Source organism: Pelodiscus sinensis, chromosome 2 (genome assembly GCF_049634645.1).
Source record: "Pelodiscus sinensis isolate JC-2024 chromosome 2, ASM4963464v1, whole genome shotgun sequence".
Classification (NCBI taxonomy): Eukaryota; Metazoa; Chordata; order Testudines; family Trionychidae; genus Pelodiscus; species Pelodiscus sinensis.
Genome location: NC_134712.1, coordinates 181,416,904 through 181,443,823, shown reverse-complemented (window position 1 = coordinate 181,443,823; position 26,920 = coordinate 181,416,904). Strand labels below are relative to the sequence as shown.

At 42.5% G+C, this 26,920-nt stretch overlaps 1 protein-coding gene across 3 annotated transcripts in view; it reads left to right on the top strand.

Moving 5' to 3' along the window:
- The window catches only part of LOC102454802 (collagen alpha-4(VI) chain-like), a 135,826-nt gene extending 116,780 nt beyond the window's left edge, over positions 1 to 19,046 (top strand). For all 3 annotated transcript variants that reach the window (XM_025183550.2, XM_006120911.4, XM_025183551.2), the window contains 9 exons: positions 6,024 to 6,059; positions 7,720 to 7,756; positions 9,931 to 9,942; positions 10,033 to 10,526; positions 12,076 to 12,166; positions 12,783 to 13,454; positions 15,110 to 15,203; positions 15,387 to 15,643; positions 18,337 to 19,046. In XM_025183550.2, coding sequence (XP_025039335.2) covers positions 6,024 to 6,059; positions 7,720 to 7,756; positions 9,931 to 9,942; positions 10,033 to 10,526; positions 12,076 to 12,166; positions 12,783 to 13,454; positions 15,110 to 15,203; positions 15,387 to 15,643; positions 18,337 to 18,509 — 1,866 coding nt within the window. In that variant the 3' untranslated portion in view covers positions 18,510 to 19,046. The remainder of the gene's footprint in view (positions 1 to 6,023; positions 6,060 to 7,719; positions 7,757 to 9,930; positions 9,943 to 10,032; positions 10,527 to 12,075; positions 12,167 to 12,782; positions 13,455 to 15,109; positions 15,204 to 15,386; positions 15,644 to 18,336) is intronic.
- Positions 19,047 to 26,920: the final 7,874 nt, after the last annotated feature.

Below are 26,920 nucleotides of genomic sequence, written 5' to 3'. Positions count from 1 at the left end.
AACCTTGGGGCACTCCACTAGAAACCGACCGCCATCCTGACACAGAGCCATTGATCGCTACCCGCTGGACCCGGCCTTCTTGCCAGCTTTCTATCCATCTTACCGTCCATTTATCCAATCCACATTCCCTTAACTTGCTGGCAAGAATATTGTGGGAGACCGTATCAAAAGCCTTGCTAAAGTCAAGGTATATCACATCCACTGACTTTCTTATGATGAGCCAGTCACCTCATGATAGAAGCTAATCAGATTGGTCAGGCATGACTTGCCCTTTGTGAATCCATGCTGACTATTCCTGATCACTTTCCTCTATTCCAAGTGCCTCAAAATTGATTCCTTAAGGATCCCTTCCATGATTTTTCCAGGAACCGAGGTAAGACTGACCGGCCTATTGTTCCCTGGATCATCCAAGGAAGACCAAGGACAGGGTAGGCCCACTGCTTAGTGAGGAGGGAGAAGCAGTAACAAGAAACTTGAAAATGGCGGAGATGCTCAATAACTTCTTTGTTTCGGTCTTCACCGAGAAGTCTGGAGGTGTGCCTGACGTAGTGAATACAAGCAGAGAGAGGGTAAGTTTAGAAGATAGGATACACAAAGAACAAGTTAAAAATCACTTAGGAAAGTTAGATGTCAGCAAGTCACCAGGTTCTGATGAAATGCATCCCAGGATACTCAAGGAGCTGATAGAGGAGGTATCTGAGCCTTTAGCTATGATTTTTGAAAAATCATGGCAGACAGGGGAGATTCCAGAAGACTGGAAAAGGGCAAATATTGTGCCCATCTATAAAAAGGGGAATAAGAACACCCCAGGAAACTACAGACTGGTCAGTTTAACGTCTGTCCCAGGGAAGATAATGGAGCAGGTAATTAAGGAAATCATATGCAAACACTTGGAAGGTAATAAAGTGATAGGGAATAGCCAGCATGGGTTTGTGAAGAACAAGTCATGCCAAACTAATCTGATAGCTTTCTTTGATAGGATAACGAACCTTGTGGATAAGGGAGAAGCGGTGGATGTCATATACCTAGACTTTAGTAAGGCATTTGATACAGTCTCGCATGATATTCTTATTGATAAACTAGGCAAATATAACTTAGATAGGGTGGGTGCATAATTGGCTGGATAACCGTAGTCAGAGAGTTGTTGTTAACGGTTCTAAATCCTGCTGGAAAGGGATAACAAGTGGAGTTCCTCAAGGGTCTGTTTTGGGACCCGTACTGTTCAATATCTTCATCAATGATGTAGATATTGGGATAGAGAGTACGCTTATTAAGTTTGCAGATGATACCAAACTGGGTGGGGTTGCAACTTCTTTGGAGGATAGGGACATAATTCAAAATGACCTTAGCAAGTTAGAGAAATGGTCAGAGGTAAACAGGATGAGGTTTAATAAAGAGAAATGCAAAGTGCTCCACTTAGGAAGGAACAATCAGTTCCATACATACAAGATGGGAAGTGACTGTCTAGGAAGGAGCATGGCGGAAAGGGATCGAGGGGTCATAGTGGACCACAAGTTGAATATGAGTCAACAGTATGATGCTGTTGCAAAAAAAGCAAATATGATTCTAGGTTGTATCAACAGGTGTGTTGTAAGCAAAACTCGTGAAGTCATTCTGCCGCTCTACTCTGCACTAGTTAGGCCTCAGCTGGAGTACTGTGTCCAGTTCTGGGCGCTACATTTCAAGAAAGGTGGAGAAATTGGAAAAGGTACATAGAAGAGCGACAAGAATGATTAAAGGTTTAGAGAACATGACCTATGAAGCCAGGCTTCATGAACTGGGCTTGTTTAGTTTGGAAAAAAGAAGATTAAGGGGGGGACATGATAGTGGTTTTCAAATATCTAAAAGGGTGTCACAAGGAGGAAGGCAAAAATTTGTTCCTCTTGGTTTCTGAGGACAGGATAAGGAGTAATGGGCTTAAAGTGCAGCAGGGGAGGTTTAGATTGGACATTAGGAAAAAATTCCTAACTGTCAGGGTGGTCAAATATTGGAATAAATTGCCAAGGGAGGTGGTGGAATCTCCCTCTCTGGAGATATTTAAGAACAGGTTAGATAGACATCTGTCAGGGATGGTGTAGACGGAGCTTGGTCCTGCCTTGAGGGCGGAGGGCTGAACTCGATGACCTCTTGAGGTCCCTTCTAGTCCTATTATTCTATGACTCTATGATTCTATCCTTCTTCCCTTTTTGAAGATGAGCACTACATTTGCCTTTTTCCAATCATCCGGGATCTCTCCCGATCTCCACAACTTTTTAAAGATAATGGCCAAAGACTCCGCAATGACATTTGCCAACTCCATCGGATGCATTAAGTCTGGACCCATGGAATTGTGTATGTTTAGCTTTTCTAAATAGTTCCTAACCTGTTCTTTACCCACCAAGGGCTGTCCATCTTCATCTCATCTTGCGTCACTTAGCGCATTAGTCCGGGAGCCGACTTTCTCTGTGAATACAGAGGCAAAGAAAGCATTGAGTACTTCAGCTTTCCCCACATCAACTGTCACTAGGTTACCTCCTTCATGCAGTAGGCGCCCCACAGCCTGTCTGATCACCTTCTTCTTGTTAACATGCCTGTAGAAACCTTTCTTGTTATCCTTCACATCCTTTGCCAGTCACAATTCCAATTGCGCTTTCGCCTTCCTGATAACCCCCCGGCATTCTTGAACTATACATTTATATCCCTCCCTGATCATTTGTCCAAGTTTCCACTGTTTGTAAGCTTCTTTTTTGTGCTTACGTTCACCAAGGATTTCCCCTGTAAGCCCCTGTGACACCCTTTTAGATTCCTAAAAACTGCTATCATGTCCCCTCTCAGTCTTCTCTTTTCTGAACTAAACAAGCCCAATTCTTTCAGTCTTCCCTCATAACTCATGTTTTCAGACCTTTAATCACTTTTGTTGCTTTTCTCTGGACCTTCTCCACATTCCTCACATCTTTCTTGAAATGTGGTGCCAAGAACTAGACCCAATACTGCAACTGAGGCCTAATCAGTGCAGAGTAGAGTGGAAGAATGACTTCTCATATCTTGCTCACAACATTCCTGTTAATGCATCCCAGAATCATGTTTTGCAACAGCATCACACTGTTGACTCATATTTATCTTGTGGTTCACTATGACTCCTAGATCCTTGTCTGCAGTGTTCCTTCCTAGACAGTCGCTTCCCGTTCTGTGTGTGTGAAACTGATTGTTCCCTCCTAAGTGGAGTACTTAGCATTTGTCCTTATTGAACTTCATCTTATTTACCTCTGACCATTTCTCCAGTTTGTCCAGATCATTTTGAATTATGACCCTATCCTCCAAAGAAGTTGCAACCCCTCTCAGCTTGGTATCATCTGCAAACTTAATAATTGTACTCTCTATGCCAATATCTAAATTGTTGATGAAGACATTGAACAGAACCGGTCCCAAAACAGTGTGGAAACCCACTTGTTATACCCTTCCAGCAGGATTGTGAACTGTTAATGACTATTCTCTTGGGACTTTTATGACAGAAGAAAGGTTCAGAGACCCCTAAAGTTAGAAAAAAAGTCCTGCAAATGTTTTCAATAGATTTAACTCAATGAGGAGTACATTTGGCATAGCAAAGAAAGGGAAAAGGAGAAGGAACTGGATGGGGAGGAAGAGAAAGGATAAATGTTTTGGCTGGAAGGCAGTGCAGAATTTAATGGGGGGATTTGTTTTACCTACTTCACATCTCGGAGGGGACAAGGCTGAAAGGGCAGAATTCCAGCCTCATCCCCCCTCGGAATGTGGCAGAAGCATGAGGCAGCATGGGAGGGAGGGGTAGAGTGATAGGGAGTGGGGTGATTGGGAGGGGTGATAGCAAAGAGTTCAAACCCAGAAAATTGAGACAAAGAGGAGCAGCTCCTGCTAGCCAGCAGCTGGTCAGAGGGAGCCTGCACTGGAAGAATCCCCCTCTTTGTCCCTGCCCTGGGAATTGTAGAGTCCCGGAAGGTGATCTGCATCTCAGAGTTTGTCCCAGGGTCAAGAGGGAGGAAGCTGGTTTTTTGTATTTTGTTTTTATTGACATGAAAATGTTTTTATGGATTTTATGAACAGGTTGAATTTTATTTCTTTTTTATGGACTGTCTGTAAATTTACTGATGGTTGGCAAGCCTGACAGTGTTACTGTCCCGTCTCCCACTCTCCCATATTCCTGTTCCTGACTCTCACATACACTCCCCCCCCACACATTTTAGTTGGAAAGCAGCTGACAGTCTAATAGGATGCCAGTGGAGCAATGGGATTGAGAAACCTGCATCATGTAATGCTGTCCCTGCTCAATGAGGCCTTGCAAACCCTTCCCAATGCACCCTGCAGCCAAATGCACAGTTGGATAGCTACCCACAGTGCACTGCTCTTTGTGGCAATGTGTGAGTGCGCTGTGGCTACACAAGGAGCATAGTGTGGATGTGCAACAGTAGTTTTAATTAAAGTGCTTTAATTAAATGTACCATGTTTTGGTGGGAAAAAACCACCATGGAAGTGTAGACATAGGCATATTGTATTGTGTACTTACAGAAAAAACTGAATAATACTTTGTTTTGAAAAGTCAGTTTAGGTTCCTATTCTACACCTGGGCTACGTCTACACTGGCCCCTCTTCCGTAAGGGGCATGTAAATTTCAAGAGTCGTCGTAGGGAAATCCGCGGGGGATTTAAATATCCCCCGCGGCATTTAAATAAAAATGTCCGCCGCTTTTTTCCGGCTTTTAAAAAAGCCGGAAAAGAGCGTCTAGACTGGCCCCGATCCTCCGGAAAAAGTGCCCTTTTCCGGAGGCTCTTATTCTTACTTCAAAGTAAGAATAAGAGCCTCCGGAAAAGGGCACTTTTTCCGGAGGATCGGGGCCAGTCTAGACGCTCTTTTCCGGCTTTTTTAAAAGCCGGAAAAAGGCGGCGGACATTTTTATTTAAATGCCGCGGGGGATATTTAAATCCCCCGCGGATTTCCCTACGACGACTCTTGAAATTTACATGCCCCTTACGGAAGAGGGGCCAGTGTAGACGTAGCCCCACAGTTCTCTAAGGAGGGTCTTGCAGGTCAGCCAAATACAGTTGGGCCTACTGAGCAATCCGGGTTGGTACACAAGGTGCTATACTCAGCACTCAGTTTGAAAAGGGAAGAATTGTGGGATTCCACCCTAGAGAGTCAAAGGCAAGAGGCCTCTCATCTAGCAGGGTTGTACTCTAATACTGAGAGGAGTTGAAGTGCAGCTATATCTGAACCGTGACACCCTCTACAAGCAATAGCTTTGGAAATTAATGTAATCCTGAGTGATGCCACTTCCCAGCAGCAGCAAGGGTATGTCTAGACTGAATCCCTCTGTCGGCTGAGAGATGCAGATTAGGCAGGTCGACATTGCAAATGAGGCAGGGATTTAAATATCCCACGCCTAATTTGCATAAAAATCACTGCCATGTTTTGCTGAGTCAGCACTTTGTTGGCAAAAAGCGGCAGTCTAGAGGGGGATCTGTCGAGAAAGAAAGCCTTTTTCGACAGAACCCTTATGCCTCCTGCAAGGAGGTTTACAGGATCTGTCAAAAAAGACTTTCTTTCTCGACAGATCCCCCTCTAGACTGCCGCTTTTTGCCAACAAAGTGCTGAGTCAGCAAAACGCAGCAGCCATTTTTATGGAAATTGGGCACGGGATATTTAAATCCCTGCCTCATTTGCAATGTCGACCTGCCTAATCTGCATCCCATTGCCAACAGCGGGATGCAGTCTAGACATACCCCAAATGCTGGATTTAGGCAACATGCCGGAAAAAGGTTTTGGAGAAAGTAGGTCAAAGTAATATCTTCATCTCAACTGTGAATCAGTCTACAGAAATCCATGTCGAGAAGTATTCTAGACAATCACATGGAAAGTCATAAACAATTGACAAGAAAACAACACCTGTGCACTAACACAGAAACGCCTGAATTTTTATAGGGCCTTTCACCATCATTAGACATATATTAAGTATGTTCCTGCTCTGAGCCTGTGTGTGTGATTTTTCTAACTCTTTGTTAATTTTGTTCCAGGGCATTAAGGGACCAAAAGGCACCACAGCCATGTCAGTGCGTAATCCTCTCTTTTGTAAAATCTAAATGCATGCTATGTGTAGTTAAGTTTCAGGCCCCCCCTTCCCCATTTAGAAGCATTGACTGTACAGTTTGCTAAAAGCTTCCTTTCTTCATGTACTTGTTGAAGTATAAACAATTACAGCCCAATGTGAAGTAAATAACCAAGGACTTAGAAACAAATTTTGAATATGGATTTAAGGCAAACGTTTTGCAAACAATTTAAACGGTAAAACTTCTCAATTATGTGATTTGTACTAGTTTACAAAACCACAAAAGGGAATTAGAGTTAAACTCTGCCCTTTTATGTGGGTGTGCTAGAGTCAGGATAGAGAAAGGAGCTTTGACCCAAGCACAGACTTCTCCAGGGTAAAACAGCAGAGCAGGATCTCTCTCTAGCATCAAAGAGAGATGTTGGTCTGTGCAGCACATCCCCAAGTGGGTGGGGTCTGTGACAGACTGACAGTATCTTGGACAAACCTTATGAAAGTAAGATCAAAAGTTATTTAAATTAAGTTTACTAACTTTGGAGTTTATTGAACTGAAAACATGCCATTGTATACATTTTGCTGTGGGATTGTATAATTTCTCAAGGAGATTACATCAGTCATCTCTGGAAAATATTGGGAACTTCAAAGTGCTTTGAGGGATAATATGTTTGCAGTGGATTTCCTAGCCAGTACTTTGGGATGAAGGAAATGCAAAGAGAGGGAAGAATTTGCAGTCTCCTCCTTCCAGCTACTTTCTAGAAATTGCACTTCACACACATTGTCTCCCAAAGCCCTTTGAACTTCCTAATGTTTTCCAGAGGTTGCAATAGGCTATGTCTACACTTGCCCTTGGTCAGTCTCCTAGAGAAGTCACTTACAATTCCACAATAACACACACAGGTTGTTCTTCCATGCTTCAACACTTCAGTTAGTCTATAAGATGTCACAGGACTCCTCGCCACTTTTGCAGATTCAGACTAACACGGCTACCCCTCTGATACTTGACACACACCATTGCATTTTTAATGTAATGGACCCCAAACTATTAAATTGAAATCAACAATGTTTATCTTAATTCCATAAGCGTTGTCCATGATATTGCAGATCTGTCACAACTTTGCTAGCTGAGACACACGTCCAACATGAGTAAAATAACTCAGCAGTCAATAGCATGAGCTTACTGGGGGCATCTGCTGCTCCTTTTCCACGGTGCAGAAACATGCCCCTCATAGAAGACTGTTGTCCTCTGCTTGTACAATCCTGCTGAGGCTGTCAGGATCCTTGAAGGGGAGGGTGACGCCAGCACCTTCTCCCCTCCTTCAGCAGTACTGGTCAGACCAATGTCTGTCCCATGATCTTGTAGATTTAAATGCACAGGTACATTATGCAACATGAAACAGATACATTCTAAGGTTAAGTGTCCAGTGAAATCTTTATAGGAAACTTCAGCTATAGGGTTTTAGGGTAAGATCCTGCTGCCAGATACACCAGTGCACATCCTGAGTAACTGACTGGAAGGTTGTTCTTCCATGTGAGTGTAGGGGAGCTCAGGATGTGAGACATGATCCAGTTCCCATGGAGCCAATGGAAAGAATCCCATAGATTTTCCAATGAGAGCTAGATCTGGCTCTTAGCCCTTAACCATCTTTTTATTTTTCCTCCCACAGCCTTGTGAACTTGTTAATTTCACACGCGAAAATTGCCGTAAGTACCGGGCTTATTCCCCCCCCCCCCCCGCTGGAATGTGCATCGCCACAAGTTTTAAATAGAAACATGCTGGGCAACTCAATGGCTTAGTGCATGGGTGGGGAACCTCTGCCCCACAGCCTGGCTCCAGCCCACCACTTAATTTCAAGCCAAGGGACTGTGTGTTGCCCATGACTGATTTTTTTTTCTATGTGTCAGTGGCTCCCGATATGAAAAAAAATTCCCCACCCAGGGCTTAGAGGATTCACCTGTGGCTTTGAGGGCTCTTGGTGGCTGAGATCAGCCTGGTACAAGTGGCTATTTAGCAACATATGAGAAAATAGTTTGTGCTCTTGTTTATTTTTGTGTGTTTGGCAGACTCAGCACAGAGGCCAAGAACTTGATAGGCTGTGGAGACTGAGTAACCATCACCCCACTTCCCTGTAGAACTAACCCTTCCAGGCAAAACCTGGGTCATCTTGATGGGCAGGACAAGATTCCCTGAACTGCTACTGCATGTGCTGTTCCATGGATAAATACAATGTGTTAGTCTCTTGGACTTCCTTGCACTTGCATATATTACACTCATATACAAATGTAAAAGGGACATGCACGGTGTCAGTACAGAATTCAGCCCATCTGTTTCACACACAATAATGCTGTCAAACTCACCAGGGAAACTGTAAAATTATAAACTTAAAAAAATCCAAAACGTCTGGTAGCACTTTAAAGATTAAAAAAACATGTAGATGGTATCATGAGCTTTCGTGGGCACAGCCCACTTCTTCAGACGATTGGACTTTTGAGTTTAGTTTTCCCTTTGATATTTTCATACCCTCTGCTCCTTGTTTCCCACCCCCTTCCATTTTTTCCCTTCCCTCCTCTCCCTTCTCCCCTATTTATTTTGGGTCTGCACATCCTATACTCAAAACTCCGGTCATCTGAAGAAGTGGGCTGTGCCCATAAAAGCTCATGGTACCATCTACATGTTTTGTTAGTCTATAAAGTGCTACCAGACCATTTGTTGTTTTTAAAGTTTATCCTGAACAGACTAACTTGGCTGCCCCCTGAAGCTCTAAAATTATAGAACATCACTGGCTATGTCTAGACTACAATGATCTATCGGAAAAAGGTACACAAATTGCGCTCCACAATTTGCATACCTTTTTCTGGGTTTTTTTTTTTAGAAGAGGCTTTTCTGAAATTTGGCCCATCTACACTGGGCCAAATTTTGGAAAATCCTGCTCTTTTGGAAGAGCCCTTCTTCCTCGTGGAAGGAGGAAGACAGAGCTTCTGAAAGAGAGCATCTACTCTTCCACAAAAAAAAGCGGAAAAGCAGACGAGTTCCCTGGATGTGGCAGCGTTTTTCCAGGATATCTCTGGTACATAGTCTAGATGTAGCCTCCATGTCAACCATGCCTTTGAAAGAGGAAAAAGAGATCCATGTGCTGTCCCACCCAATTTTACCTGCAAGCCTAACCTTCATTTCCTTTGTTTGTTTAGTGTACAGTGCACTGTAAACCTCAGATTCAATTCAGCCATACTACCACCAAGTAGTTATTCCCCAGTTTGCAGTTGTGTATTTGATTTTGTCTCCCAAGGGAAATATTTTGCACTTGTCTCTATTGAATTTTATCTTGTTGAACTCCTCCCAATTCTCCATTTTAAGGTCATTCTGAATTTTAAACCATCCTCTAAAATGCATGCAAATTTTCCTAGCTCGGTGTCATGTACAAACTCTATGAACATACTCTCTACTCCATTATTCAAGTCCTTAATGAAAATATGTGTGTCCTCAATGTGACGCAGCTACCAAAAAGACTAATATGATTCTGGAATGTATTAACAGGAGTGTTGTATGTAAGACCCAGGAGATACTTGTTCCGACTTATTTGGCACTGCTGAGGCCTCAACTGGAGTACTGTGTCCAACTGTGGGAGCCACAATTTAGGGGAGATGTGGAAGAATTCCAGATGCCACAATTTAGATATGGACGTAGAACTGACACCTAGATATGCCCTCCCACTCTGACAGCAAAATACTGATAACTGTTTTTTGAGGTTAGACCTTCAACAATTGGGCACCCACCATATAGTAATTTCACGCCACTGTGTGAATGGATACAATCTAATCAAGGTAACAGTAAAAGAATTAATTATCTATTTTTTCTCTCCCCCTTTTCTCCCTTCTAGCTTGCATATCAGGTAAATAGATCTATACTCTGTTTCTTCCGTACACTGTAGAAACCATCACAACATTGTGGATACCGTTTAACACAGTATGCTTGTCTCAAGGTACAATCAAATGCCCAGTGTATCCAACTGAACTGGTGTTTGCCTTCGACATGTCTGGAGATGTTACCCCAGTAGCATTTGAAAGAATGAAGAATATTGTGATATCTTTGCTGCGGGTCATCCAGCTCAGCGAAAGCAATTGTCCAACCGGTGCTCGTATCTCCATTGTTTCATACAATACCAACACAAGATACCTTGTCCGATTCTCGGAATTCCAGACGAGTAACTTGCTGCTAGAAGCAGTCCAGAGAATACCACTGGAGAGGTCCTCGGGCAGACGCAATATTGGAGCGGCCATGAGATTCATTGCAAAGAATGTGTTCAAGAGGGTTCGTCAGGGTGCTCTCATAAGAAAAGTTGCCATATTTTTCGCCAATGGCCCATCACAGGATGCTACCTCCATCAACACAGCAGTGCTGGAGTTCAGTGCCTTGGATATCACTCCTGTGGTGATTGCCTTCAATGAAGTCCCTAATGTCAGACGTGCCTTTTCGGTAAGCTTATCGCAAATGGGAAATCTCAGTGAGAAGTGATCATACTTTTGATTAAGAGTTGCTTTGCTAATTCATGAGTAAATTAATGCACTCAAACTAGTCTGTCTGTCTGTCTGTCTATATTTTAGAGTGCATCTGTCTGTGAATGTGTCTGTGCATCTGTGAGTCCATTTGTTCAAGCACTCTTCCTAAACTGTAAGAGCTAAGACCACCAAACTTGGTATGCAGCTTCCTCTTACCCTAACTAAAGCAAGGTCAGGGTTTGGTTGTGCCTGGAAAACAAAATGGTTTGAGGACAGTTTCTATGAGTTCCGATATTCCTTCAGTAAGAGTGTCATGGTTGGATATGATGGATCTGCCTATGCTCTCTTATTTGTGCATCTTGGCAGTATGAAGATGATAAGGTGGGTGAGAATGTAGAGTTTCTCTTGGAATTGTATGGGGAAGGATTTGATAGTATCTTTAAATTCCTGTGTAAATTGTGGTGTGGAGTCTTCTTTAAGTTCTTTGTTGTGGGTGGTCTAGAAGAGTTGTTGGTTGGCCTCATTAACATAGTCATCATGGTTGCAGACTACAGTGGCACACCCTTTGTTCACTAGTTTGACCACTATTCAGTGCTTAGATTTCAGGGATTATATGGCTGTTCTTTTGGAGGGAGGGATTATGGTGGATGTGATGTTTATCAAGGATTTTGCATTCAATTTTTTTCCTGATGCAATCACAATAATGATCAATAATGTCCATTCTGCACTGTATGGTATCCAGATGATTCTTTTTTCTTATAATTGTTGGAGGGGACGTGGTTATGATGAGTGGTGTTGTCATTGTTGGGAAAGAATTCTTTGAGGTGGAGACATTGGAAGAATTCTTCTAGTTCTCCACAGATTAACATACTATCAGGATCTGTGGTGTTTAATTATGTTATTTATTTTCAGTAGCATCTAACAGCCCCAGCCATTGTGCCCTGTGCTGTGCAAAGACAGAGTGAGAAGTCAGTACCTGCCCTAAAGATTTTACCATTTGAATAGACAAGGCAGACAAAATGTTGGAGAAAGGAAGCACTATTATTTCCATTTTGCAGACAGGACATTTAGCAATTTGCCTAAAATCACACTGAATGACTATAGGAAAGCCAAAAAAAGAAAGCTGATCTTGAATCCTAGTATTTTACATACAAGACCTTTCTACTTGGATGCAATATTTATATAAAGTTTTATTTCAATTGTGCTTTGTCAGAGTGGGGATTGAATTTTTATTTGTTATTTTTGTTAACCTTTCCTTACATTCTGAGTGTTTTGTCTCTTCTACATATTAAGTGTCTTAATTATGAACAACAGCTGCAGGGTCCCATCAGACACTTGTAAGCAACTAATTCACTACTGAAGAAGTCATATAATTTCTTCCTTGTGCCTTTTCAGTGTTACACACATAAGCCTATTGTAATATGGCTGGAATTTGTTTCAGCAGACAAATACCTTTAGTTTAAAAAGCAGCCTGTTCTTTTAGTGCAGTCCTTGTTTGAATTATTTAAGTGTTTACTTTAAAATAGATGGATGACACTAGAAGATTTCAACTGCTTATCTGGAAAAGGCCGCAGGATGAGCGTTTGGAAAGCATCACATATTGCACACTCTGCTATGGTAAGGCTGCTCCTTTCACTTAACAAATATCAGTGCCAGTTGTGATTATTATATCAATGTGCTTTCCTCCCCAGCAACAAATCCTCTAGATAGTAGTGCAATCATTTTCTAGCTAAGATATATTATAATAATTAGAGTCTTGAAAATAAGAATGCTGTTTACTTGTTCCCTGCATGATTCTTGTGAAAGTAATTATTACATTTGGCATTATCCTTCTAGTATAAGTTACTCAAAATAGAGTTGCACTTCTGGGAAAGAAGGCTTATTTACTGTAACATCCACATTTCATGGAGGAAAGAGGGATGAGTGAGTGGATGGATAGATAACACGGCACAATAGAGATAAAAAATAGTTTCAGTATCTTTAATTTTGTTTAGGTTTCAAAGTAAATAAAAAACAGATGAGCTCTTCAACACGTTGGCCCTTTTCTGTTGCCATTGCTGTGTTATGCTGCATGAGAGCTCAGACCATAATTTAAAGGGTACCAGTGCAGTTTATCAGACTAATTAATAATTTATACGACAAATTTTAAATTAAAAAAGGTTTTGGTTCAATATTAAAGTGATTGCTTTTGTGACACAGTAACATAGCTTACAGGTCCATGCTTCCTGCCTAGATAAATGCAAACCAGATACGAACTGTGAAGTGACTGTTCCTCCACCGGTTATGGTGAACATGGACATCACTTATGTCATGGACAGCTCTCGCAACATTGACAGTGATGAGTTTGAGAGAGCCAAAGACTTTGTGAGTGCCATGCTCGATCACTTTGTTATCACCTCACAACCCAGGGACTCAGACGAAGGTGCGAGGGTGGCACTTGTTCAACAAGCTCCTCAACACTTTATCCCCAACAGAAATATGAGCCCAGTGAAGGAAGAATTTGATCTGACCACTTACAGTGGTAAAAATGTGATGAAGAGACATATCCAAAAATCTGTCCACCAACTGGAAGGGCCATCTGCTATTGGTCATGCTCTGCAATGGACAATTGACAATATATTTTTCCAAGCCCCTGAGCCGAGACAACACAGGGTCATATTTACGATACTTGGAAGCAAGACAAGTTCCTGGGACAGACAGAAGCTGAGAGAGATCTCATTGCGAGCCAAGTGCCAAGGATTCATCATGTTCACCCTAGCACTTGGAAATGATATTACCAGCAGTGAGCTGATAGAGCTTTCAAGCTTTCCAACAGAACAGCATCTAGTGCAGCTAGGCAAGATTCTGAAACTTGACATGACCTATGCTCAGAAGTTTAGTCGTGTCTTCCTAAACCTCCTAAAACGTAAGTAGCACACAATCCAACTTACTTCTGCTACTGAAGCAATGAAAGAAGCTGAACATACGTAGATGAATTAGCACATTCACTATCAGTCATGAGAAGCATAAGAATTTCTAGTAATAGAAGTATTTTAGCTTTTAGATAGTGCCATGCTTAGTATACAAAAATGACTCTATTCTGATACTATGGTGACGAGCACCATAGAAATACCTATAATATAGGGGTATGTCTGCACTGCAACACTATTTCAAAATAACCAGTGCTTTTCTGAAATAACTTAGTCCACGTCTACACAGCAGGCAGTTATTTCAAAATAGTGTCAAAATATTGTCAAGCTGGAGGACTTCTTACTCCGACTCTTGTAACCCTCATTGCACGAGGGGTAAGGGAAGTCGGAAGAAGAATGTTTTGTTTCAAAATAAGAGCTGTATAGATTTTCCTTATTTTGAAGTAAGCTACGCAATTGATGTAGCTCAATTTGCATAGCTCATATAGAGTTAAGCCCTGCAGTGTAGATGCACCCTAGAACAACAATACAATGATGCCTTTGGCCAAATTCTGAGGTACTTTTTTTTACACATGCAATCCTAGGGCATGTCTATATGGCAGCATTATTTTGGAATAACTTACGTTGTTCTGAAATAACAAAGAGCGTGTCTACACAGCAAGCCAATATTTCGAAATAATGTTGAACTGGAGGACTTCTTACTCTGACTCTTGTAACCCTCATTTCACAAGGGCTGCGTCTACACTGGCCCCTTTTCCGAAAGGGGCATGCTAATTTTCCACTTCGTAATAGGGAAATCCGCGGGGGATTTAAATATCCCCCGCGGGATTTAAATAAATATGCCCGCCGCTTTTTTCCGGCTTGTAGAAAAGCCGGAAAAGAGCGTCTAGACTGGCCCAATCTTCCGGAATAAAGCCCTATTCCGGAGGATCTCTTATTCCTACTTCAAAGTAGGTGTAGACGCAGCCAAGGAGTAAAGGAAGTCAAAGGAAGAGTGCTCTTTCTTTGGCTTCCTGCTGTGAAGACAGTGCCAAAAGCTGAATTAAGCTGTTTCGACTTAAGCTAAGCAATTGACATAGCTGAAGTTGCATAGCTTAATTCGACTTTTGCTCTGCTGTGTAGATATGTCGCTATTGATTCCCCTCTTCCCTAACGAAGAGGATCTCTTGTGCAATCAAGGAAGCACTAAGTTCTATTTCTGGTTTTATCACAGACTTCCTTTGTGTCATCTGGCAAATCACTTTGTCTCCCTGCTTTTCCCACATCTGTGAAGTGGGGATAATAATTCCCTACTTTCACAGATGTGTGAGGAATAATTCATTAATGCTTATAAGCATTCTGAGATGAAACAATAAAGGAGCACCAGCTATTATTTTGAAGCTCTTACTAATTTCAAGCCACACCAGAAATACATTTAATAAAGTTCTAAATGCTATAAAAGATATTCAATATATTGGAGAATCAGATGCACCTACACAAGGTGAACCTGATCTCCAGTGCTATTTTCTGTGCACTTATTTCTCTTTTATCTTGTCTCTTGGTTTCAGTCTCCTTAGTTGTGCTATGCTTATTTACTGGAAGATGCTTACTCAAATTCACAGGAATAATTTCATACATTTTTTAGACATGGCTAACTGTACTCTTCCCACAGGGAGAATGAACAGTTATCCTCCTCCAGAACTGCAAGAAGAGTGTGAAACCTTAAATCGAGGAGATGCACTACAGCAAGTAGCTGTTCTGGAAAGGTAAGGTAACTCCTTCAGAACTGTTCTCTAATTAAAGGATCTGTCCCCTTGAAGGCAATAGCAAAATTCGCATTAGCTTTCATGGAAACAAGAACAGGCCCATTAGCAATAACTTGAGTGAATGAGTCTTGTGCATCTTCTTCGCACACAAACTATTGCTAAAATAGGGTTTTTCTCCTGCAGGATACCTTTCCCTAAATTTGGTGGAATTGACAATGGTGGGAATCTAGAAGAGCCAACAGAAAACAGAATGATGAAAGAAATTACAGAAGTTACTCAGGAACCTGTAGATGTCAGCCAAAAAGAAAAATATGATTATGAGGAGAATGAATATTTCACAGAGGACAATGCTGAAGAGACCAAGCTAGAAGAATATGGAGAAGCTGCAGGAATGAATGAAGAAAACTTAGTAGAAACTGGAGCTGCATATGCTGACTATGGTATGGTTTTTAGTTCCTGATACAAAGCCCTTTGAAGAAAGACTGCTGTTGCTTGAAATGGGCTTTGGAACAGACTCATAGTATTTAGTCAGTTCCCAAACTTCATAAACTTTTTTTTGGCCATATAAATGCAATACAGCTTAATTTGCTTTGTGCAGTTTCCATGGGTGTAACGGGAGAACTTGCACTATCATTTCATCTTTAGCTTTCATCTCAAATATTTTATTTGGGAAATAAAGCTGTAATTCTAGTTATAAAAGTAAACAGGCAGCTAGTTCCTGTCAATCCAACTTAAAACTGAGTCCTCAGATTGGAGAGAGGTAACTAGTGGTGTCCCATAGAGGTCTATACTGGGACCAATACTATTTAACCTATTTATAAATGATCTGGAGAAAGGGTAAACCGTAAGGTGGCAAAATTTGCAGATTATACTAAACTGCTCAAGATAGTTGAGAACAAAGCAGACCGCCAAGAGCTTCAAAAAGATCTCACCAAATTAAGCGATTGGACAACAAAATGGCAAATGAAATTTAATGTTGATAAATATAAGTAATGCACATTGGAAAAAATAATCCCAACTACACATACAAAATGATGGGAACTAATTTGATATAACCACTCAACAGAGAGATCTTGGAATCACTGTGGATAGTTCTCTGAAAACATTCATTCAATATGCAGCGGCAGTCAAAAAAGCAAACAGAATGTTAGAAATCATTTAAAAAGGGATAGAAAATAAGACAAAGAATATTTTATTGCCTCTGTATAAATCCATAGTACACCCACATCTTGAATACTGCATACAGATGTGTTTGCCTCTTTTCAAAAAAGGTACAGTAAACTTCCGATAATACTGCACCTTTAGGACCCAGGGGGTGCTGAATTATCAGATATGCCGGACTATTGGAAGGGGGTGGGATGGGAGGGATAGGGGGGTGGCGTTGCGGGACCAACCCGACAGCACGCCAGCTGCTCTGCCCCGGGCGTCCCCAAGTCAGCCGCTGCTGAAACTGACCAATGGCTGACTCGGGGAAGCCTGGGGCAGAGCAGCTCCAATTGTCCGGCTGCCTGGAGCACTTCCGGGTTCCAGGTGGTGCCAGACTAGCAGGAGTGCCGGACCACTGGATGCCAGACAACTGGAGTTTTACTGTATATTGGAATTGGAAAAGGTTCAGAAAAGGGCAACAAAATGATTAGGGGTTTGGAATGGGTGCCATATGAAGATAGATTAAAAAGACTGGGACTTTTCAGTTTAGAAAAGAGGAGACTATGGAGGGATATGATAGATCTCTATAAAATCATAACAGCTACGTCTACACTGGCCCCTTTTCCAGAAGGGGCATGTTAATTTCAGAGATCGTAATAGGGAAATCCGCGGGGGATTTAAATATCCCCCGCGGCATTTAAATAAAAATGTCCGCCGCTTTTTTCCGGCTTTTAGAAAAGCCGGAAAAGAGCGTCTACACTGGCCCCGATCCTCCGGAAAAAGCGCCCTTTTCCAGAGCATCTTATTCCTACTTCAAAGTAGGAATAAGATCCTCCGGAAAAGGGCGCTTTTTCGGGAGGATCGGGGCCAGTGTAGACGCTCTTTTCCGGCTTTTCTAAAAGCCGGAAAAAAGCGGCGGACATTTTTATTTAAATGCCGCGGGGGATATTTAAATCCCCCGCGGATTTCCCTATTACGATCTCTGAAATTAGCATGCCCCTTCCGGAAAAGGGGCCAGTGTAGACGTAGCCAACAGGTATGGCAAAAGTGAATAAGGAGTAGTCATTTACTTGTTCCCCTAACATAAGAACTAGGGGTTACCAAATGAACTTAATAGGTAGCAGGTGTAAAACAAACAAAAGGCAGTTTTTCTTGATACAGGGCACAGTCAACCTGTGGAACTTTTTGCTAGAGGGGGTTGTGAAGACCAGGACTTTAACAGGGTCTAAGAAAGAACTAGATAAATTCATGGATGTTAGGTCCATCAATACTTATAGCCAAAATGGGTAGGAATGGTGTCCCTAGCCTCTGTTTGTCAGGGGCTGGAAATGGATGACAGGAGAGACACAATTACCTGTTTTTGTTCACTCCCTCTGGGGCACCTGGCATTGGCCACTGTCAGAAGACAGGATACTGGGGAAGATGGACCTTTGGTCTGACCTGGTATGGCCGTTCTTATGTTCTGAAATTCACCTCCACAGAGATTTTTATGGATGTTGTGCCTAATTTCTCCTGTTAAGCATGACCTTTAGTGTTGTTTGCTGGAATTAAGACATGTTCATAGAAAGGTGCTACCAACCCCATCTGCAATGGTGTAAAATAGAAACAGTTTTTTTTTAGTTAAGACACAGTTCATGCTAACATGATTTGTGTGATCACTATAGACCAGGCATAATTATTTTTACAGCCATTTTATAAACTAACCCAGACACTGAAATCATATGGCCTTACTTTCCCCCTTCAGTTCTGTTTTCCCTATGTAGCTTCCTCATTTCAAAAACTCAACAGTTGAAATGAAAGTAGAATTGTGTCCCCAACAAATGTGTGCTTAGACAAACATGTTCTCTAGTAAGACCTGAGAAAACTTACTAATTCTGTTGTCTGCCAGCTTGAATAGAATATTCTTTGCTTCCAAAGTACTAGCTCAGATGAGCTTGGTTCTCTCCCCCCACAAACTTCAACTATAACCTTTATTTGCCTTTTCTAGATGCTTGTATAGTGGATCGCGATGGAGGAGAGTGTGAAGATTATGATCTGAAGTGGTATTATGACAAAGAGCAGAAAATCTGCATTGAGTTCTGGTATGGTGGCTGTGGAGGCAACAAAAACAGATTTGGAACTCAAGAGGAATGTGAAGCCTTGTGCATAGCATCTCCCTAGAGTGGAAATAGGCAACCCCCTTTTTCTTCAACTATGCTGTAAGGACAGTGGGGAAAAGAGGTTAAAAGAAGAAGCTCTGGGTTAACAATACTGCTTCTAAATTTCAGGTAAAAACAAATACATCCTTATTAAAATCCACATTGGAAGAATGATGAGTGGTCCTGTGGCACGTTAGAAAGTAACAAATATGTATATTGTGTCATGAGCCTTTGTGTGCACAACCCACTTCTTCAGATGAGATGATCTTGGGTTTTTCCCATGAAAGCGCATGATACTAAATCTACTATATATTTTGAGGAGTTTGTTTGTTTGCTTTGTGGATTTGTTTGTGCAAAATAGTCATACTTCCCAAGTAGCTACAGATACCAAATTTTGCATAAACAATCCTGCCACTTAAATTAGCTGAATGCACTACTTTTAACACCAGACTGTGCTGGGTGAAAGGTTTAAATAATTCGTTTTGTTTTTCCCTGGTAAAAAGTCATGACACTTATGATTAGAGTTCATAAAAATATTTGCTAACAACATTAAAATTGAGTGGCCTATTCAACTGTCATTTTAGTGCCAAGAAAATTTTTACTGTTACAAATGACAAAATAATTCAGATTAGTTATGGAAATAATAATGGAAGCTTTACAAGTTTCTGATTCAAATTTACTATGTATGGTAATTATTAAATAAAATGAATAATTTTGAAGTTGAACTCCTACAAATTTAAAACTTCTTTTACTGCCCTTTTGCAAGCACATTAATAAAATATTCTATTACATATATTTAATTTCTTGAGCTTTTCTATAAGTGTAACCTACTCAAAATGATTTTGCCCAGTCAATGACAGACCTCACCTGTTCATATATATATATATATATATATATATATATATATATATATATATATATATATATATAATGTTAGTCTCCAAGGTGCCACAGGACTACTCATTGTTTTTAAAGTTACAGACTGACATGGCTATTCCTCTGAGACTTTTAATGTTGCAAGAAGGTATTTTTACTTGTTTCTGACCTGCTAACTGAGTAATGAAAACAGAGTTTAAAAAATTGGTCAGTTAATTTGACTGAAGAAGAACTGTTCTAGGAAATATTATTTTAATAGCCAACTGTATTATTTAAAAGGGTAAGGTAAAAAATATTAACACTTGATATTACTCTATAACATCAAAATGTGCACTTTTAAAATGGACTGAAGAAAATAAATCAATACCTCAAGCATTTTTATAAAATAATGTTGGATGTGAAATGTTAATGTCAAAGTGTTTTGGTTCATTTTTATGAATTTATCCTACTTAGAGAATGGACCATAAAAACATTTTAGCTCTCAAAAGCTGCAGAACTAGGATAGCTCACTCTGCCCTAGTCTATGTCTGATGTAGCCTCATACTTAGCCTTTAAAAAAAATCCAATATGAATAAATTCATTCTGCTTGAAACATGAAGGTGTGTGCTACTGTCTTTTTTAAAAAATGATTTTGACAGCTGTATAGATTTGCAGCAGTTGCTCCTCAGTGCAACTTAATCAGCATAGCTCAAATTCCTTTCACTGAGGCTATGTCTACACTGCAGAGTTTTTGTACAAAAACGACTGTTTTTGAGCAAAAACTTGCGGAGCGTCCACACCTCAAGCACGTTTTTACACAAGAAAATTTACAGTGAATCGACAGAACAGAGGGGGTTTTGCGATGTAGATATTTCTCTTTCTACAAAGAATAATTCTTTTTTGCACAAGAGTTATTGCGCAAAAAGATGTGTGTGGACAAGCAGCAGGGGTTTTTGCACAAAAACAGCCTATTGAAAAAGCACAGGTGCCTCTGGTGGCCATTCTGTTAATAGCAATCAGAGCATTCTTGTGAGAGAGCATCCATGCAGTCTGGACGCTCTCTTGCACAAATGCGCATCACTTTTCCAATGCGCTTTTGCAGTGTGGACGTGCTCTTGCACAAGACGTTTTGCAGAAGATTTCTTCCGCAAAAAGCTTCTTGCACAAGAAGCCTGCAGTCTAGACATAGCCGGAGGCATCAATACATAGATGAAATGCCAATAATTGTCTAGTAGCACCTTAAAGACTAAAAACATATAGATGGTATCATGAGCTTTCGTGGGCAAAACCCACTTCTTCAGACTCCTTGTTTTGTTAGTCTGTAAGGTGCTATTAGACTATTTGTTGTTTTTTAAATTACAGATTCACTCGGCTACCCCTCTGAAGCTTTTGCTAATAATTGTAGAGGACAAGTACAGAAAAGTGAGGTCATCAGTATTTTGGAATTGCTGTGAAAGCCATTCATATTTTCTTTTCAGCACAAGAATTACAAGTAGGGTTTATCTTTGTTTTGGGTTTGGTTTTTTCCCCCAACTGCTGTTAAAGCCCATTCCTGATGCTACCCGGATCTGGGTTTTACTACCCAGTGGAATGATGTGGCTTGGCTAGATTTTGCAGCTGTAGGCCTAGGTAGGCACATCAGTCCCTTTGTGCAACCACTATTTTAGCCTCCTAAGTCCAAAAATTTTATGTGCTCTAAACCTCAAATCGTCTGTCACCTGACTTTGTAGATGTCTGAAGTCTTTAGGCACCTAGAATTCTGCAATTCAGCATGCACACAGGAATACAGTCCAGACACCTGCACACCCAGCTCATAACTAAGGCGTAGCAGGATGCTCAAACTGGGTATCCTCCCTTGTAGCCCACTTGTGGGCCTAATCAGATAGGTGTCCTCTGAGAACACCTAACAGATTAGGCAATGCACAACAGGACAGAGGAAGATATGGTCCCCTATGATCTTTAATTCAGTGGTGAGAGCATTTGCTCAGGATGGGGAGCCCCAGGTTCAAATAACCCCTTTGTCTAATTTGGAGAAGGATTTGAATCCCCATATCCCACCTGGCGTGAGTGTGCCCTAACCACTGCACTGTGGAACATTCTCAGGTGGGCTCTCCCAATCTCTCTTGCCAAGCTCTGACGTGCTGTATCAATAATTAAATGGTCATCGGAAGAGGGACTTGGGTCTCTCACCTCCCCATCAAGCCCCCAAGCCTCTGGGCTGTAGAGTGTCTTGCTCTTTTTCTGAGCCAATGGATGTTTCATGACTCATACCAAGTGAGACCACTTCAACAGGCAAGAGTGAGGGAGACCTAACTCCTATATCCTAGTGGTTACAGCACCCTCTGCAGAGGTGGGAGATGTGGGCTCAAATCCTTGCTCCATCCCAGGCAGAGGGGGATCTGCACCTTTATTTAAGTGCTCTAACTACTGGGCTAAAGGTTAGGGGTGAAGGGAAGCGGTGTCAATACCACCACCATTTTTGCAAGAAAGGGCTTAGACACCCATTTCATCAGGAGAGGAATCAGGACTTTGAAGGGCTGGCTATAGGCTTCATTCCTCTCCTCAACGTTTCCTCTTAGCTAGCTTGGGGGGCTTTCTACTCAGCATAGGTCCTATTCCTCAGTGCCTAACTCTTCTCTGGCAGTGTATCAGGAATCTGGGTGCTCAGCTTGAGGCTGTGACTTTTGTTAGATGGCCCTTGTGGCTCTAGCCTATAGCATTTTGTTTCAAACTGTACACGGCTTATCCCACATTAGTGGTGGCCACATAGCAGTTACTGTGCAATCTAGTCTCCTTGCTGGGGGAGGTAGCACAGTGATATTACCCACCAAATATTATTTGCACCTGGGGGAGGTAGCACAGTGATATTACTCACCAAATATTATTTGCACCTGGAGAGTGTTTATGATGGGATTGGAATCTATATGTGGGTTAGAAGGGATTATTAGATCATCTAGCCTGACCTTCTGTATATCCAAGACCATTAACTTTCACTCATATTGCCCTGTATTGTGAGTAACTAAAACATTTATTTGGTCAAAGCCGATCTCCTAGTAAGGCCACCAAGAGTCTATAGTAGCAATCTCAACACAAAGATTGGCATGTATATGACATCATAATTGGGCTAAAGCTTAGAAGTGGAGGGAAGAACTGGATCTCCCCACCCCCATCAAATGGTGTAAGTCAGATGTATGTTCATTGATGTCAAAAGAGTTACCCCTATGTAGGGTTGGAAGGATGAGATTTTAAATAAGTAAATGTCAATTTTATCATATACACAAATACAAATATTTCCTTTGGCAATAATAAAAGTTTACAGACAAGTAAGAAGAATGCTGATTCAGAACTACAGTTTGGTTTAAGGATATTTACTTTATATATTTTGACATGTGATACTGACCGTTTATTTAAGCTGGTGTGTGGCTTTGACTTTTTGAATCTTACTAGCTGTCATTATACTATTGCCTAACCCCCCATATATTAGGAAAATTTAACTCAATCACTAAAAGTTGAAATATATTTAAAAAATGTTCAAATGCTTAATATAGGTATCATAATTATAAAAAAAATTAGATTGAAGTCTGCCAAGACTACTCGTAAAAGTGGGCTGAGCATCAAAGCCTTGGTGAAAGATTTTACTATTAAATATTACTCATTCTTCCCACACTGTTAATTTGAAGATGATAGATCAAACGCGAGTCTCAAGCCACTAAAATGTTCATTTGCAGAATTGGAATGTAGTTCATAGAATAAAAGCAAATGTGTCCATGTTACCCAAATGTCCAAGCACAAAGAAGCCAAACAAAATCAATGTGTTTCTTTTCACTCTGAGAACTACAGTACACATTCTAACAATGTTTTAAATTAATGTAGTACTTGTGATATGTATACAAAACTGACAGATAGGAAATTAAGTGCTCTATTCAACTATCCACTTCAGGCAATGCCAGTACAAACATTCATACATGATGCCACACCATTATTCTAAGAATCTGTTTTTGGAGAAACAAAAAAAGCAGTCATGTAGCACTTTAAAGACTAACAAGATGGTTTATTGGGTGCTTTAAAGTGCTACATGACTGCTTTTTTTGTTTTACCAAGATCAGACTAACACAACTACCTCTCTGTTGTTTTTGGAGAGTTGTCTTTGGGGGTTAAAGAGCAGTTAAATCACCTCCGGGCCTTTCTGAGACTGTAAGTTTAGTGATGGTAGTGGAAGGGGTTACATAGGAATTATCAGCAGATGACTAACATCTCACATACAGGTTTTTTTTAAACTTTAATATAAATTGGCCAACCACTGCTGATGGGACCAAAAAGTGTCAGAAATATGACTTAGGTTAGGATCCAAATTCAACACTAGCATAAAAGAATGTGACACAGTTGATTTAAATTGGGGTCATGAACTGGTTTCAATAGAGTTTATTTTCAGAGGTTGCTGTCAAGTCCCTTGAACTCAAAATGGTTGTGCTTGTTTATGCTGGAAAATACACTGGGGCTACGTCTAGACTGGCATGATTTTGCAGAAATACTTTTAACAGAAAAGTTTTTCCGTTAAAAGTATTTCCGCAAAAGAGCGTCTAGATTGGCACGAATGCTTTTGTGCACTTTAAGCATCCGTGCCCAGTAGAGACGCACTTTTGTGCAAGAAAGCTCCGATGGCCATTTTAGTCATCGGGCTTTCTTGTGCAAAAAATTAAAGTGCCCGTCTACACTGGCCCTCTTGCGCAAGTACTCTTGCGCAAGAGAGCTTATCCCTGAGCGGGAGCGTCAAAGTATTTGCACAAGAAGCACTGAATTCTTACATTAGAATGTCAGCGCTCTTGCACAAATTCAAGCAGCCAGTGTAGACATCTGGCAAGTTTTTGCCAGTCTAGATGCACCCTGGCTGTGTGTCTCTTTCTGGACAACAGCCCTCAGAAGTAACCACTAATCTGGCTCTTTTCCAACCTTAAAATCAGCAATAACAAGTTTCAGTATGAAAGTGCTGCAACTTGAAAGCTTGAAACGTAGGTGATGTTAAGAAAAGGAGAAATCAGACAATGTCCGTCTGTCACAGGTCACCCCCTTTTTGGGGGTCCCCCTTCCCCAACGTACCCGGGTTACGGCTTGCACCGGCCTAAATATTGCTTGCCCTGGCAACCGGGTGGGGGGAGTCTGGGCCCACCCTCTCTCCGGACCCCGACCCAGGGCCCTAACACCAGGAACTTGATGCTCCTGGTGGTAGCAGGTGGGGTCTTGCCCCTAAACTCGCCTGCTCTCGGGTTTCACAGCCCGCCCTGGGTCGCTGCCCACCCCGCCAGCGGGTCTAGCCCACATCCCACCTCCACCTTCTTACCGGGACCCCCCGCGCTTCTTTGGTGTCCCCCTCCCTCTGTGCTGTTCCCCCCTTCCCTTGTGCCGCTTCCCCTCCCTTTGTATTCCCCACGGCCTCTGCCGACCCCGGCGCACTTCCGGGTGCCCCGCCTCCCCCTGGCGTCGCGCTGCCGATGTCAGCAGGTAGCCTGGTCGCACCCGGATGACGATCGGCCTCTTGGCTGGCCTTCCGCTCTTGCTCCCTCCGGCTAGCGTCCTCTGACCCCTCATCGGCACCCGCGTCCCCTGGCATGAAGGAGTGACGGGGTTGCCTCACCCCGTCACACACCTCCCCCTTTGTATGGCTTTCCCTTCGCCCCCGCCTTTTTCCCTCGCGGATGTTCCCTCGGGCGGTTGTTGGTGGAGGGGTTGCTCCACCCCTCCCCCTTCTTCACCCCCGTCCTTGTCTCTTATACTTGCCGACCTTTCTTGGTCGGTCTCTGGCACTCGGGATAAGCAATCTGCATTCTTATTGTCCTTTCCTGGCTTGTGCCTTATTTCAAAAGAGTAGGGTTGTAGGTTTAGGTACCAGCGTAATATCCGTGCGTTGGTGTCTTTCATATTCTGAATCCACTTCAGGGGTGCATGGTCGGTCACCAACATGAAGTGGTTGCCTAGAAGGAAATAACGTAGAGAGTCGACAGCCCATTTAATCTCCAGTGCCTCCTTTTCTATGGTGGCGTAGTGTTTTTCCCGGGGCAACAGCTTTCGGCTTAGGTAGGCCACAGGGTGTTCAACCTCTTTTTCTTCCTGCGCTAGTACCGCCCCAAGTCCCGCCTCTGATGCATCAGTCTGCACTACAAATGGCTTTTCGAAGTCTGGTTGTCGCAGCACCGGCTCAGTTATCAAGGCTCTGCGTAGCATCTCAAACACTTGCACTTCCCGAGGCCCCCACACCACCCGTTGTGGTTTACTGTTTCTCGTCATGTCTGTCAAGGGGGCGGCCACCGAGGCAAAATGCTCTATGAACCATCGGTAGTAGCCCACCAGACCCAAAAATTGCCGTACCTGTCTTTTAGTATTGGGTCGTGGATAGTCTCTGATTGCTCTTACCTTATCCGGTATTGGACGTAGCTGCCCGTTCCCCACTGTGTACCCCAAATACGATACTTCTCGCTTGCCGAACTGACATTTTCTAGGATTAGCGGTCAGTCCTGCTTGCCGGAGCGTCTGTAAGACCTTGTCCACATGCTGCAGGTGGTCTCCCCAGCAGTTGCTAAAAATGATGATGTCGTCGATATATGCGACCGCATAGTCTTTGTGTGTGCTGAGAACCCGGTCCGTTAGCCACTGAAACGTGGCCGCTGCCCCGTGGAGACCGAAGGGCATTGTGACGAACTGGTATAAGCCAAACGGGGTCGCGAATGCCGTTTTCTCCTTCGTCTCTGGGGATAACGGGATTTGCCAATACCCCTTCATTAAATCGAGGGTGGATAAGTATCTCGCTTGCCCCAGGAGCTCCAAAAGCCCGTTGTTCCGCGGCATTGGGTATGCATCGAACTTAGATATTGCATTGACCTTACGAAAGTCGATGCAGAACCTAACTGAACCGTCTTTCTTTGGGACCAACACAATTGGGCTACGCCACTCACTCCGGGACTCTTCTATGATACCCCATTGAATCATGTCATGCTGGACGGTGTCCCACAGTTTACGGGGCACGGGGCGTATGGAGTCTCGTACCTTTTGTCCGGGGTCCGTGTCTATGGAATGGCACTCGAGGGTCATCCTCCCCGGCTTGCTTGTTAGCCCGGCAGCGGATCGCCCTAGTAGCTCTCGGAGTTGTCTTTACTGCCCCGGGTTTAGGTCTTTCCCTAACGGGCTGGCGGTCCAGGACACCTCCTCTTCGCCCCACGGCCTGAACTCTATCTCCGCATTTAGGGCTTCTGCCTGTGGGTTATCTCGGGGTACCCAACGTTTCAATAGGTTCACATGGTAAATTTGCTTTCGACATCTGCTACCCTCCACTTGTACCTCATAATCCATCTCCTCCACTTTACGCAACACTCTAAACGGCCCCTGCCACTGTGCTACTAATTTGGAGTCACCCATTGGTAGCAGGATTAATACTGGGTCTCCCGGCCTAAACTCTCTGGCTCGAGTGTCCCGGTTGTAATGGTGAGCCTGTGTCTCCTGCGCCCTTCTCAAGTTATCCCGAGCCCACCGTCCGATGGTCTGCATCTTCTCTCTTAGCTTAATCACATATTGGGCGGCTCCTAGTGA